Here is a 14,448-nt window from a genome sequence, read left to right as displayed (position 1 = left end):
GTTAGTGGTAGGATGCAGTAGTTAGTGGTAGGATGCAGTAGTCAGCAGTAGGATGCAGTAGTCAGTGGTAGGATGCAGTAGTCAGGGGTAGGATGCAGTTGTCAGTGGTGAAATACAGTAGTCAGGGGTAGGATGCAGTAGTCAGCAGTAGGATGCAGTAGTCAGCAGTAGGATGCAGTAGTCAGTGGTAGGATGCAGTAGTTAGTGGTAGGATGCAGTATTCAGGGGTAGGATGCAGTAGTCAGGGGTAGGATGCAGTAGTCAGCAGTAGGATGCAGTAGTCAGCAGTAGGATGCAGTAGTCAGTGGTAGGATGCAGTAGTTAGTGGTAGGATGCAGTAGTTAGTGGTAGGATGCAGTAGTCAGCAGTAGGATGCAGTAGTCAGTGGTAGGATGCAGTAGTCAGCAGTAGGATGTAGTAGTCAGTGGAAGGATGCAGTAGTCAGCAGTAGGATGCAGTAGTCAGTGGAAGGATGCAGTAGTCAGCAGTAGGATGCAGTAGTCAGTGGTAGGATGCAGTAGTAGTGGAAGGATGCAGTAGTCAGTGGTAGGATGCAGTAGTCAGTGGTAGGATGCAGTAGTCAGTGGTAGGATGCAGTAGTCAGCAGTAGGATGCAGTAGTCAGTGGTAGGATGCAGTAGTCAGTGGTAGGATGTAGTAGTCAGTGGAAGGATGCAGTAGTCAGCAGTAGGATGCAGTAGTCAGTGGAAGGATGCAGTAGTCAGCAGTAGGATGCAGTAGTCAGTGGTAGGATGCAGTAGTAGTGGAAGGATGCAGTAGTCAGTGGTAGGATGCAGTAGTCAGTGGTAGGATGCAGTAGTCAGGGGTAGGATGCAGTAGTCAGTGGTAAAATACAGTAGTCAGTGGTAGGATGCAGTATTCAGTGGTAAAATACAGTAGTCAGTGGTAAAATACAGTAGTCAGGGGTAGGATACAGTAGTCAGGGGTAGGATGCAGTTGTCAGTGGTGAAATACAGTAGTCAGGGGTAGGATATAGTAGTCCGTGGTAAAATACAGTAGTCAGTGGTAAAATACAGTAGTCAGGGGTAGGATACAGTAGTCAGGGGTAGGATGCAGTTGTCAGTGGTGAAATACAGTAGTCAGGGGTAGGATGCAGTAGTCAGCGGTAGGATATAGTAGTCAGTGGTAAAATACAGTAGTCAGGGGTAGGATGCAGTAGTCAGTGGTAGGATGCAGTAGTCAGCGGTAGGATGCAGTAGTCAGTGGTAGGATGCAGTACTCAGCGGTAGGATGCAGTAGTCAGTGGTAGGATGCAGTAGTAGTGGTAAGATGCAGTAGTCAGCAGTAGGATATAGTAGTCAGTGGTAGGATGCAGTAGTCAGTGGTAAATACAGTAGTCAGCGGTAGGATGCAGTAGTCAGTGGTAGGATATAGTAGTCAGTGGTAAATACAGTAGTCAGCGGTAGGATGCAGTAGTCAGCGGTAGGATATAGTAGTCAGTGGTAAAATACAGTAGTCAGGGGTAGGATGCAGTAGTCAGTGGTAGGATGCAGTAGTCAGCGGTAGGATGCAGTAGTCAGTGGTAGGATGCAGTAGTAGTGGTAAGATGCAGTAGTCAGAGGTAGGATGCAGTAGTAGTGGTAAGATGCAGTAGTCAGCAGCAGGATATAGTAGTCAGTGGTAGGATGCAGTAGTCAGTGGTAAATACAGTAGTCAGGGGTAGGATGCAGTAGTCAGTGGTAAAATACAGTAGTCAGGGGTAGGATACAGTAGTCAGTGGTAGGATGCAGTAGTAGTGGTAAGATGCAGTAGTCAGAGGTAGGATGCAGTAGTCAGGGGTAGGATGCAGTAGTCAGTGGTAGGATGCAGTAGTAGTGGTAAGATGCAGTAGTCAGCAGTAGGATATAGTAGTCAGTGGTAGGATGCAGTAGTCAGTGGTAAATACAGTAGTCAGGGGTAGGATGCAGTAGTCAGTGGTAAAATACAGTAGTCAGAAGTAGGATACAGTAGTCAGTGGTAGGATGCAGTAGTAGTGGTAAGATGCAGTAGTCAGAGGTAGGATGCAGTAGTCAGGGGTAGGATGCAGTAGTCAGTGGTAAAATACAGTAGTCAGGGATAGGATGCAGTAGTCAGTGGTGAAATACAGTAGTCAGGAGTAGGATGCAGTAGTCAGCGGTAGGATGCAGTAGTCAGTGGTAGGATGCAGTAGTCAGTGGTAGGATACAGTAGTCAGGGGTAGGATGCAGTAGTCAGTGGTGAAATACAGTAGTCAGGAGTAGGATGCAGTAGTCCGTGGTAAATACAGTAGTCAGGAGTAGGATGCAGTAGTCAGAGGTAGGATGCAGTAGTCAGTGGTAGGATGCAGTAGTCAGTGGTAGGTCCCGTGTAGCTCAGTCTGTTTACAGCTACAGATCACAGTCTGTTTACAGCTACAGATCAGTCTGTTTACAGCTACATATCAGTCTGTTTACAGCTACATATCAGTCTGTTTACAGCTACAGATCAGTCTGTTTACAGCTACAGATCACAGTCTGTTTACAGCTACTGATCACAGTCTGTTTACAGCTACTGATCACAGTCTGTTTACAGTTACATATCACAGTCTGTTTACAGCTACAGGTCACAGTCTGTTTACAGCTACATATCAGTCTGTTTACAGCTACATATCAGTCTGTTTACAGCTACAGATCAGTCTGTTTACAGCTACAGATCACAGTCTGTTTACAGCTACTGATCACAGTCTGTTTACAGCTACAGATCACAGTCTGTTTACAGTTACATATCACAGTCTGTTTACAGCTACAGATCACAGTCTGTTTACAGCTACATATCAGTCTGTTTACAGCTACAGATCACAGTCTGTTTACAGCTACAGATCACAGTCTGTTTACAGCTACTGATCACAGTCTGTTTACAGCTACATATCAGTCTGTTTACAGCTACAGATCACAGTCTGTTTACAGCTACAGATCACAGTCTGTTTACAGCTACAGATCACAGTCTGTTTACAGCTACAGATCACAGTCTGTTTACAGCTACAGATCACAGTCTGTTTACAGCTACATATCAGTCTGTTTACAGCTACATATCAGTCTGTTTACAGCTACATATCAGTCTGTTTACAGCTACAGATCACAGTCTGTTTACAGCTACTGATCACAGTCTGTTTACAGCTGCAGATCACAGTCTGTTTACAGTTACATATCACAGTCTGTTTACAGCTACAGATCACAGTCTGTTTACAGCTACATATCAGTGTGTTTACAGCTACAGATCAGTCTGTTTACAGCTACAGATCACAGTCTGTTTACAGCTACTGATCACAGTCTGTTTACAGCTACAGATCACAGTCTGTTTACAGTTACATATCACAGTCTGTTTACAGCTACAGATCACAGTCTGTTTACAGCTACAGATCACAGTATGTTTACAGCTACTGATCACAGTCTGTCTACAGCTACAGATCAGAGTCTGTTTACAGTTACATATCACAGTCTGTTTACAGCTACAGATCACAGTCTGTTTACAGCTACATATCAGTCTGTTTACAGCTACATATCAGTCTGTTTACAGCTACAGATCACAGTCTGTTTACAGCTACATATCAGTCTGTTTACAGCTACATATCAGTCTGTTTACAGCTACAGATCACAGTCTGTTTACAGCTACATATCAGTCTGTTTACAGCTACATATCAGTCTGTTTACAGCTACATATCAGTCTGTTTACAGCTACAGATCACAGTCTGTTTACAGCTACATATCAGTCTGTTTACAGCTACAGATCACAGTCTGTTTACAGCTACATATCAGTCTGTTTACAGCTACATATCAGTCTGTTTACAGCTACAGATCACAGTCTGTTTACAGCTACAGATCACAGTCTGTTTACAGCTACAGATCACAGTCTGTTTACAGCTACAGATCACAGTCTGTTTACAGCTACAGATCACAGTCTGTTTACAGCTACATATCAGTCTGTTTACAGCTACATATCAGTCTGTTTACAGCTACAGATCACAGTCTGTTTACAGCTACTGATCACAGTCTGTTTACAGCTACAGATCACAGTCTGTTTACAGTTACATATCACAGTCTGTTTACAGCTACAGATCACAGTCTGTTTACAGCTACATATCAGTCTGTTTACAGCTACATATCAGTCTGTTTACAGCTACATATCAGTCTGTTTACAGCTACAGATCACAGTCTGTTTACAGCTACATATCAGTCTGTTTACAGCTACATATCAGTCTGTTTACAGCTACAGATCACAGTCTGTTTACAGCTACATATCAGTCTGTTTACAGCTACATATCAGTCTGTTTACAGCTACATATCAGTCTGTTTACAGCTACAGATCACAGTCTGTTTACAGCTACATATCAGTCTGTTTACAGCTACAGATCACAGTCTGTTTACAGCTACATATCAGTCTGTTTACAGCTACATATCAGTCTGTTTACAGCTACAGATCACAGTCTGTTTACAGCTACAGATCACAGTCTGTTTACATCAACAGATGGGGAAAACAGAGAGAAGCAACAGTAGAGTGGCGCAGTGGTCTAAGGCACTGCATCGCATTACATTACAGATACATTGCATTACATTTACACTAACAATCAATAGTTTGGACACACCTACTCATTCAAGGGTTTTTCTTTATTTTTACTATTTTCTACATTGTACAATAATAGTGAAGATATCAAAACTATGAAATAACACATATGGAATCATGTAGTAACCAAAAAAATGTTCAACAAATCAAAATATATTTTATATTTGAGATTCTTCAAATAGCCACCCTTTGCCTTGATGACAGCTTTGCACACTCTTGGCATTCTCTCAACCAGCTTCATGAAGTAGTCACCTGGAATGCATTTCAATTAACAGGTGTGCCTTCTTAAAAGTTAATTTGTGGATTGTTTTTCATTCTTAATGCGTTTGATCCAATCAGTTGTGTTGTGACAAGGTAGGGGTGGTATACAGAAAATAGCCCTATTTGGTAAAAGACCAAGTCCATATTATGGCAAGAACAGCTCAAATAAGCAAAGAGAAACGACAGTCCATCAATACTTTAAGACATTAAGGTCAGTCAATACGGAAAATGTCAAGAACTTTGAAAGTTTCTTCAAGTGCAGTCGCAAAAACCAACAAGCGCTATGATGAAACTGGCTCTCATGAGGATCACCACAGGAATGGAAGACCCAGAGATACCTTTGCTGCAGAGGATAAGTTCATTAGCATTACCAGCCTCAGAAATTGCAGCCCTAGTAAATGCTTCACAGAGTTCAAGTCAAAGACACATCTCAACATCAACTGTTCAGAGGAGACTGTGTGAATCAGTCCTTCATGGTCGAATTGCTAAAAAGAAACCACTAATAAAAGGACACCAATAAGAAGAAGAGACCTGCTTGGACCAAGAAACACAAGCAATGGACATTAGACCGGTGGAAATGTGTCCTTTGGTCTGGAGTCCAAATCTGAGATTTTGGGTTCCAACCGCCGTGTCTTTGTGAGTCGCGGTGTGGGTGAACAGATCATCTCCGCATGTGTAGTTCCCACCGTGAAGCATGGAGGAGGAGGTGTGATGGTGTGGGAGTGCTTTGCTGGTGACACTGTCAGTGATTTATTTAGAATTCAAGGCACACTTAACCAGCATGGCTACCACAGCATTCTGCAGCGATACGCCATCCCATCTGGTTTGGGCTTAGTGGGTCTATCATTTGTTTTTCAACAGGACAATGACCCAACACACCTCCAGGCTGTGTAAGGGCTATTTGACCAAGAAGGAGAGTGATGGAGTGCTGCATCAGATGACCTGGCCTCCACAATTACCTGACCTCAATCCAATTGAGATGGTTTGGGATGAGTCGGACGGCAGAGTGAAGGAAAAGCAGTCAACAAGTGCTCAGCATATGTGGGAACTCCTTCAAGACTGTTGGAAAAGCATTCCAGGTGAAGCTGGTTGAGAGAATGCCAAGAGTGTACAAAGCTGTCATCAAGGCAAAGGGTGGCTATAATATATTTTGATTTGTTGAACACTTTTTTGGTTACTACATGATTCCATATGTGTTACTTCATAGTTTTGATGTCATCACTATTATTCTACAATGTAGAAAATTGTAAAAAAAATAAAGAAAAACCCTTGAATGAGTAGGTGTGTCCAAAATATTGACTGGTACTGTAGATACATTAAATTACAGATACAGTGGGGGGAAAAAGTATTTAGTCAGCCACCAATTGTGCAAGTTCTCCCACTTAAAAAGATGAGAGAGGCCTGTAATTTTCATCATAGGTACATGTCAACTATGACAGACAAATTGAGAAAAAATATCCAGAAAATCACATTGTAGGATTTTTAAAGAATTTATTTGCAAATTATGGTGGAAAATAAGTATTTGGTCACCTACAAACAAGCAAGATTTCTGGCTCTCACAGACCTGTAACTTCTTCTTTAAGAGGCTCCTCTGTTACCTGTATTAATGGCACCTGTTTGAACTTGTTATCAGTATAAAAGACACCTGTCCACAACCTCAAACAGTCACACTCCAAACTCCACTATGGCCAAGACCAAAGAGCTGTCAAAGGACACCAGAAACAAAATTGTAGACCTGCACCAGGCTGGGAAGACTGAATCTGCAATAGGTAAGCAGCTTGGTTTAAAGAAATCAACTGTGGGAGCAATTATTAGGAAATGGAAGACATACAAGACCACTGATAATCTCCCTCGATCTGGGGCTCCACGCAAGATCTCACCCTGTGGGGTCAAAATGATCACAAGAATGGTGAGCAAAAATCCCAGAACCACACCGGGGGACCTAGTGAATGACCTGCAGAGAGCTGGGACCAAAGTAACAAAGCCTACCATCAGTAACACACTACGCCGCCAGGGACTCAAATCCTGCAGTGCCAGACATGTCCCCCTGCTTAAGCCAGTACATGTCCAGGCCCGTCTGAAGTTTGCTAGAGTGCATTTGGATGATCCAGAAGAGGATTGGGAGAATGTCATATGGTCAGATGAAACCAAAATAGAACTTTTTGGTAAAAACTCAACTCGTCGTGTTTGGAGGACAAAGAATGCTGAGTTGCATCCAAAGAACACCATACCTACTGTGAAGCATGGGGGTGAAAACATCATGCTTTGGGGCTGTTTTTTTGCAAAGGGACCAGGACGACTGATCCGTGTAAAGGAAAGAATGAATGGGGCCATGTATCGTGAGATTTTGAGTGAAAACCTCCTTCCATCAGCAAGGGCATTGAAGATGAAACGTGGCTGGGTCTTTCAGCATGACAATGATCCCAAACACACCGCCCGGGCAACGAAGGAGTGGCTTCGTAGAAGCATTTCAAGGTCCTGGATTGGCCTAGCCAGTCTCCAGATCTCAACCCCATAGAAAATCTTTGGAGGGAGTTGAAAGTCCGTGTTGCCCAGCGACAGCCCCAAAACATCACTGCTCTAGAGGAGATCTGCATGGAGGAATGGGCCAAAATACCAGCAACAGTGTGTGAAAACCTTGTGAAGACTTACAGAAAACGTTTGACCTGTGTCATTGCCAACAAAGGGTATATAACAAAGTATTGAGAAACTTTTGTTATTGACCAAATACTTATTTTCCACCATAATTTGCAAATAAATTCATAAAAAATCCTACAATGTGATTTTCTGGATTTTCTTTTCTCATTTTGTCTGTCATAGTTGACGTGTACCTATGATGAAAATTACAGGCCTCTCTCATCTTTTTAAGTGGGAGAACTTGCACAATTGGTGGCTGACTAAATACTTTTTTTCCCCACTGTATACTACCCACCATTGTGACCTGTACGCTCTTGTTGGCTGGCCCTCACTACATATTTGTCGTCAAACCCACTGGCTCCAGGTCATCTATAAATCACTGCTAGGCAAATCCCCGTCTTATCTTAGCTCACTGGTCACCATAGCAACACCCACCCGTAGTCTGCGCTCCAGCAGGTATATCTCACTGGTCATCCCCAAAGCCAACACCTCCTTTGGCCGCCATTCCTTCCAGTTCTCTGCTGCCAATGACTGGAACGAACTGCAAAAATCTCTGAAGCTGGAGACTCTTATCTCCCTCACTAAATTTAAGCATCAGTTGTCAGAGCAGATTACCGATCACTACACCTGTACACAGCCCATCTGAAATTAGCCCACCCAACTACCTCATCCCCATATTGTTATTTATTTTGCTCATTTGCACCCCAGTATCTCTATTTGCACATCATCTTTTGCACATCTATCATTCCAGTGTTAATACTAATTGTAATTATTTTGCACTATAGCCTATTTATTGCCTTACCTCCATAACTTGCTACATTTGCACACACTGTATATATATTTTCTGTGGTATTTTTGACTTTATGTTTTGTTTTACCCCATATGTAACTCTGTGTTGTTGTTTTTATCGCACTGCTTTGCTTTATCTTGGCCAGGTCGCAGTTGTAAATGAGAACTTGTTCTCAACTGGCTTCTTACCTGGTTAAATAATTTTTTTTTTTTTAAATGACCCAAAGCAGTCAGCTGGTATTCTGTCTATAATGGTTGGCCCTGTCCAGTGGTATCGTCGGACGAGGCCACAGTGTCCCCCGACCCCCCCCCCCGTCTCAGCCTTCACTATCTATGCTGCAGTAGTCTATGTGCCGGGGGGCTAGGATTAGTCTGTTATATTTGGTGTTATTCTCCTGTCTTATCCGGTGTCCTGTGTGAATTTAAGTATGCTCCCTCTAATTATCTCTCTCTCCCTCCCATCCCGGAGGACCTGAGCCCTAGGACCATGCATCAGGACTACCTGGCCTGATGACTCCTGGCTGTCCCCAGTCCACCTGGTCGTGCTGCTGCTCCAGTTTCCACTCTCTGCCTGCGGCTATGGAACCCTGACCTGTTCACCGGACGTGCTACCTTGTCCCAGACCTGCTGTTTTCAACTCTCTCTCTCTACCACACCTGCTATTTCAACCTCTAAATGCCCGGCTATGAAAAGCCAAGTGACATTTACTCCTGATGTACTGACCTGTTGCTACCACTACAACCACTGTGATTATTATTTGACCCTGCTGGTCATCTATGAACGTTTGAACATCTTGGAGAAAAATCTGGCCTTAATGGCCATGTACTGTTATAATCTCCACCCGGCACAGCCAGAAGGGGACTGGCCACCCCTCAGAGCCTGGTTCCTCTCTAGGTTTCTTCCTAGGTTTCTGCCTTTCTAGGGAGTTTTTCCCTAGCCACCGTGCTTCTACATCTGCATTGCTTTCTGTTTGGGGTTTTAGGCTGGGTTTCTGTATAGCACTTTGTGACATCTGCTGATGTAAAAAGGGCTTCATAAACACATTTGATTGATTGATTGATTGATTGATAGTCAGGATCGAGGCAAAGATGAACAGCGCAAAGTACAGAGAGATCCTTGATGAAAACCTGCTCCAGAGTGCTCAGGACCTCAGACTGGGGGTGAAGGTTCACCTTCCAACAGGACAAAGACCCTAAGAACACAGCCAAGACAATGCAGGAGCGGCTTCGGGACAAGTCTCTGAATGTCCTTGAGCGGCCCAGCCAGACTTGAACCCGATCGAACATCTCTGGAGAGACCTGAAAATAGCTGTGTAGCGACGCTCCCCATCCAACCTAACAGAGCTTGAGAGGATCTGCAGAGAAGAATGGGAGAAACTCCCCAAATACAGGTGTGCCAAGCTTGTAGCGTCATACCCAAGAAGACTCAAGGCTGTAATCGCTGCCAAAGGTGCTTCAACAAAGTACTGAGTAAAGGGTCTGAATACTTATGTAAATGTGATATTTCCGTTTTTTAAAACCTGTTTTTGCTTTGTCATTATGGGGTATTGTGTATAGATTGATGAGGGGGAATTTTTTTTAAATCCATTTTAGAATAAGGCTGTAACGTAACAAAATGAGGAAAAAGTCAAGGTATCTGAATACTTTCCGAATACACTGTACATGACAAATACATTACAGATACATTATATTACATTACAGATACAGTTGAAGTTGGAAGTTTACATACACCTTAGCCAAATACATTTAAACTCAGTTTTTCACAATTCCTGACATTTAATCCAAGAAAAATTCCCTGTCTTAGGTCAGTTAGGATCACCACTTTATTTTAAGAATGTGAAATGTCAGAATAATAGTAGAGAGAATGATTTATTTCAGCTTTTATTTCTTTCATCACATTCCCAGTGGGTCAGAAGTTTACATACACTCAATTAGTATTTGGTAGCATTGCCTTTAAATTGTTTAACTTGGGTCAAACGTTTCGGGTAGCCTACCACAAGCTTCCCACAATAAGTTGGGTGAATTTTGGCCCATTCCTCCTGACAGAGCTGGGGTAACTGAGTCAGGTTTGTAGGCCTCCTTGCTCAAACACGCTTTTTCAGTTCTGCCCACAAATTTTCTATAGGATTGAGGTCAGGGCTTTGTGATGGCCACTCCAATACCTTGACTTTGTTGTCCTTAAGACATTTTGCCACAAATTTGGAAGTATGCTTGGGGTCATTGTCCATTTGGAAGACCCATTTGCGACCAAGCTGTAACTTCCTGACTGATATCTTGAGATGTTGCTTCAATATATCCACATAATTTTCCTTCCTCATGATGCCATCTATTTTGTGAAGTGCACCAGTCCCTCCTGCAGCAAAGCACCCCCACAGCATGATGCTGCCACCACCGTGCTTCACGGTTGGGATGGTGTTCTTCGGCTTGCAAGCGACCCCCTATTTCCTCCAAACATAACTATGGTCATTATGGCCAAACAGTTCTATTTTTGTTTCATCAGACTATAGGACATTTCTCCAAAAAGCACAATCTTTGTCCCCATGTGCAGTTGCACACCGTAGTCTGGCTTTTTATGGCGGTTTTGGAGCAGTGGCTTCTTCCTTGCTGAGCGGCCTTTCAGGTTATGTCGATATAGGACTCGTTTTACTGTGGATATAGATACTTTTGTACCTGTTTCCTCAAGCATCTTCACAAGGTCCTTTGCTGTTGTTCTGGGATTGATTTGCACTTTTCGCACCAAAGTACGTTCATCTCTAGGAGACAGAACGCGTCTCCTTCCTGAGCGGTATGATGGCTGCGTGGTCCCATGGTGTTTATACTTGCGTACTATTGTTTGTACAGATGAACGTGGTACCTTCAGGCATTTGGAAAATGCTCCCAAGGACGAACCAGACTTGTGGAGGGCTACAATGTTTTTTCTGAGGTCTTGGCTGATTTCTTTTGATTTTCCCATGATGTCAAGCAAAGAGGCACTGAGTTTGAAGGTAGGCCTTGAAATACATCCACAGGTACACCTCCAATTGACTCAAATTATGTCAATTAGCCTATCAGAAGCTTCTAAAGCCATGACAATTTTCCAAGCTGTTTAAAGGCACAGTCAACTTAGTGTATGTAAACTTCTGACCCACTGGAATTGTGATACAGTGAATTATAAGTGAAATAATCTGTCTGTAAACAATTGTTGGAAAAATTACTTGTGTCATGCACAAAGTAGATGTCCTAACCGACTTGCCAAAACGATAGTTTGAAAAACAAGGTTTAATGACTCCAACCTAAGTGTATGTAAACTTCCGACTTCAACTGTACATTACATTACATATACATTACATTACAGCTACATGACATCACATTACAGATACATCACAGATACATTACAGGCATGTGTTTTAATGGAATGGAGAGTCATGCCCTACTATTCAGTGTGAATCAGTATAACCCTAAACCTAACCCCAGTAGCATCCCTGACCTTTAACTCCTGACCTCTGACCTTACCTTCATGAGGTCCAGCAGGGCTCCACTGATGAGCCCCAGGTACTTCCTCTCCAGGGTGGTGGGGTGGTTCACTGCTGGGAACTGAAACACACATAACAAATGCTTAGTTTTATAGTCATGCCTCTACTACCATCAGCAACCAGTCAACCAGCCAGTCAGTCAACCAGCCAGTCAGTCAACCAGCCAGCCAGTCAACCAGCCAGCCAGTCAACCAGCCAGTCAGTCAACCAGCCAGTCAACCAGCCAGTCAACCAGCCAGCCAGACAACCAGCCAGCCAGTCAACCAGCCAGCCAGACAACCAGCCAGCCAGTCAACCAGCCAGCCAGTCAACCAGCCAGCCAGTCAACCAGCCAGCCAGTCAACCAGCCAGTCAGTCAACCAGCCAGTCAACCAGCCAGTCAACCAGCCAGTCAGTCAACCAGCCAGCCAGTCAACCAGCCAGCCAGTCAACCAGCCAGCTAGCCAGCCAGCCAGACAATCAACCAGCCAGCCAGTCAACCAGCCAGTCAACCAGCCAGTCAACCAGCCAGTCAGTCAACCAGCCAGCCAGTCAACCAGCCAGCCAGTCAACCAGCCAGCTAGCCAGCCAGCCAGACAATCAACCAGCCAGCCAGTCAACCAGCCAGTCAGTCAACCAGCCAGCCAGTCAACCAGCCAGCCAGTCAACCAGCCAGTCAGTCAACCAGCCAGTCAGTCAACCAGCCAGCCAGTCAACCAGCCAGCCAGTCAACCAGCCAGCTAGCCAGCCAGCCAGACAGTCAACCAGCCAGCCAGTCAACCAGCCTGTCAGTTAGTCAACAAGCCAGACAGTCAGTAACACCAGCCAGAAAGACCAGCCAGTCAGTAATGATCTGAACCTCTCCTCACAGCAGAATGGAGATACATGATGTGTCACTGTGATCCAATCAGCCACAGCCAGAGAGAGAGAATACTGAAATAAGACCAGAGAGAGAGAGAGAATACTGAAATAAGACCAGAGAGAGAGAGAATACTGAAATAAGACCAGAGAGAGAGAGAATACTGAAATAAGACCAGAGAGAGAGAGAATACTGAAATAAGACCAGAGAGAGAGAGAGAGAATACTGAAATAAGACCAGAGAGAGAGAGAGAATACTGAAATAAGACCAGAGAGAGAGAGAGAATACTGAAATAAGACCAGAGAGAGAGAGAGAATACTGAAATAAGACCAGAGAGAGAGAGAATACTGAAATAAGACCAGAGAGGGAGAGAATACTGAAATAAGACCAGAGAGAGAGAATACTGAAATAAGACCAGAGAGAGAGAGAGAATACTGAAATAAGAACAGAGAGAGAGAGAGAATACTGAAATAAGACCAGAGAGAGAGAGAGAATACTGAAATAAGACCAGAGAGAGAGAGAGAATACTGAAATAAGACCAGAGAGAGAGAGAATACTGAAATAAGACCAGAGAGAGAGAGAATACTGAAATAAGACCAGAGAGAGAGAATACTGAAATAAGACCAGAGAGAGAGAGAGAATACTGAAATAAGACCAGAGAGAGAGAGAGAATACTGAAATAAGACCAGAGAGAGAGAGAGAATACTGAAATAAGAACAGAGAGAGAGAGAGAATACTGAAATAAGACCAGAGAGAGAGAATACTGAAATAAGACCAGAGATAGAATACTGAAATAAGACCAGAGAGAGAGAGAGAGAATACTTAAATAAGACCAGAGAGAGAGAGAGAGAATACTGAAATAAGACCAGAGAGAGAGAGAATGCTGAAATAAGACCAGAGAGAGAGATAATACTGAAATAAGACCAGAGAGAGAGAGAGAATACTGAAATAAGACAAGAGAGAGAGAGAGAATACTGAAATAAGACCAGAGAGAGAGAATACTGAAATAAGACCAGAGAGAGAGAATACTGAAATAAGACCAGAGAGAGAGAGAGAGAATACTGAAATAAGACCAGAGAGAGAGAGAGAGAATACTGAAATAAGACCAGAGAGAGAGAGAGAATACAGAACTAAGACCAGAGAGAGAGAGAGAATACTGAAATAAGACCAGAGAGAGATAGAGAGAATACTGAAATAAGACCAGAGAGAGAGAATACTGAAATAAGACCAGAGAGAGAGAATACTGAAATAAGACCGAGAGAGAGAATACTGAAATATGACCAGAGAGAGAGAGAATACTGAAATAAGACCAGAGAGAGAGAGAGAATACTGAAATAAGACCAGAGAGAGAGAGAGAATAATGAAATAAGACCAGAGAGAGAGAGAGAGAGAATACTGAAATAAGACCAGAGAGAGAGAGATAATACTGAAATAAGACCAGAGAGAGAGAGATACTTAAATAAGACCAGAGAGAGAGAATACTGAAATAAGACCAGAGAGAGAGAGAATACGAAATAAGACCAGAGAGAGAGAAATACTGAAATAAGACCAGAGAGAGAGAGAATACTGAAATAAGACCAGAGAGAAAGAGATAATACTGAAATAAGACCAGAGAGAGAGAATACTGAAATAAGACCAGAGAGAGAGAATACTGAAATAAGACCAGAGAGAGAGAATACTGAAATAAGACCAGAGAGAGAGAATACTGAAATAAGACCAGAGAGAGAGAATACTGAAATAAGACCAGAGAGAGAGAGAATACTGAAATAAGACCAGAGAGAGAGAGATAATACTGAAATAAGACCAGAGAGAGAGAATACTGAAATAAGACCAGA

General features: G+C 43.2%; 1 protein-coding gene across 5 annotated transcripts in view; it reads right to left on the bottom strand.

The window, feature by feature from the left end:
- LOC121556042 (cyclin-dependent kinase-like 5) overlaps nucleotides 1–14,448 on the bottom strand; it is a 246,334-nt gene that overhangs the window by 72,554 nt on the left and 159,332 nt on the right. For all 5 annotated transcript variants that reach the window (XM_041869895.2, XM_041869896.2, XM_041869897.2 and 2 more), the window contains one exon: nucleotides 11,756–11,836. In XM_041869895.2, the coding sequence (XP_041725829.2) occupies nucleotides 11,756–11,836 (81 nt within the window). The remainder of the gene's footprint in view (nucleotides 1–11,755; nucleotides 11,837–14,448) is intronic.

Source organism: Coregonus clupeaformis, unplaced genomic scaffold (genome assembly GCF_020615455.1).
Source record: "Coregonus clupeaformis isolate EN_2021a unplaced genomic scaffold, ASM2061545v1 scaf0182, whole genome shotgun sequence".
Taxonomy (NCBI): Eukaryota; Metazoa; Chordata; class Actinopteri; order Salmoniformes; family Salmonidae; genus Coregonus; species Coregonus clupeaformis.
Note: the sequence above shows the minus strand (reverse complement) of the source record. Positions and strands in the feature narration are given on the sequence as shown.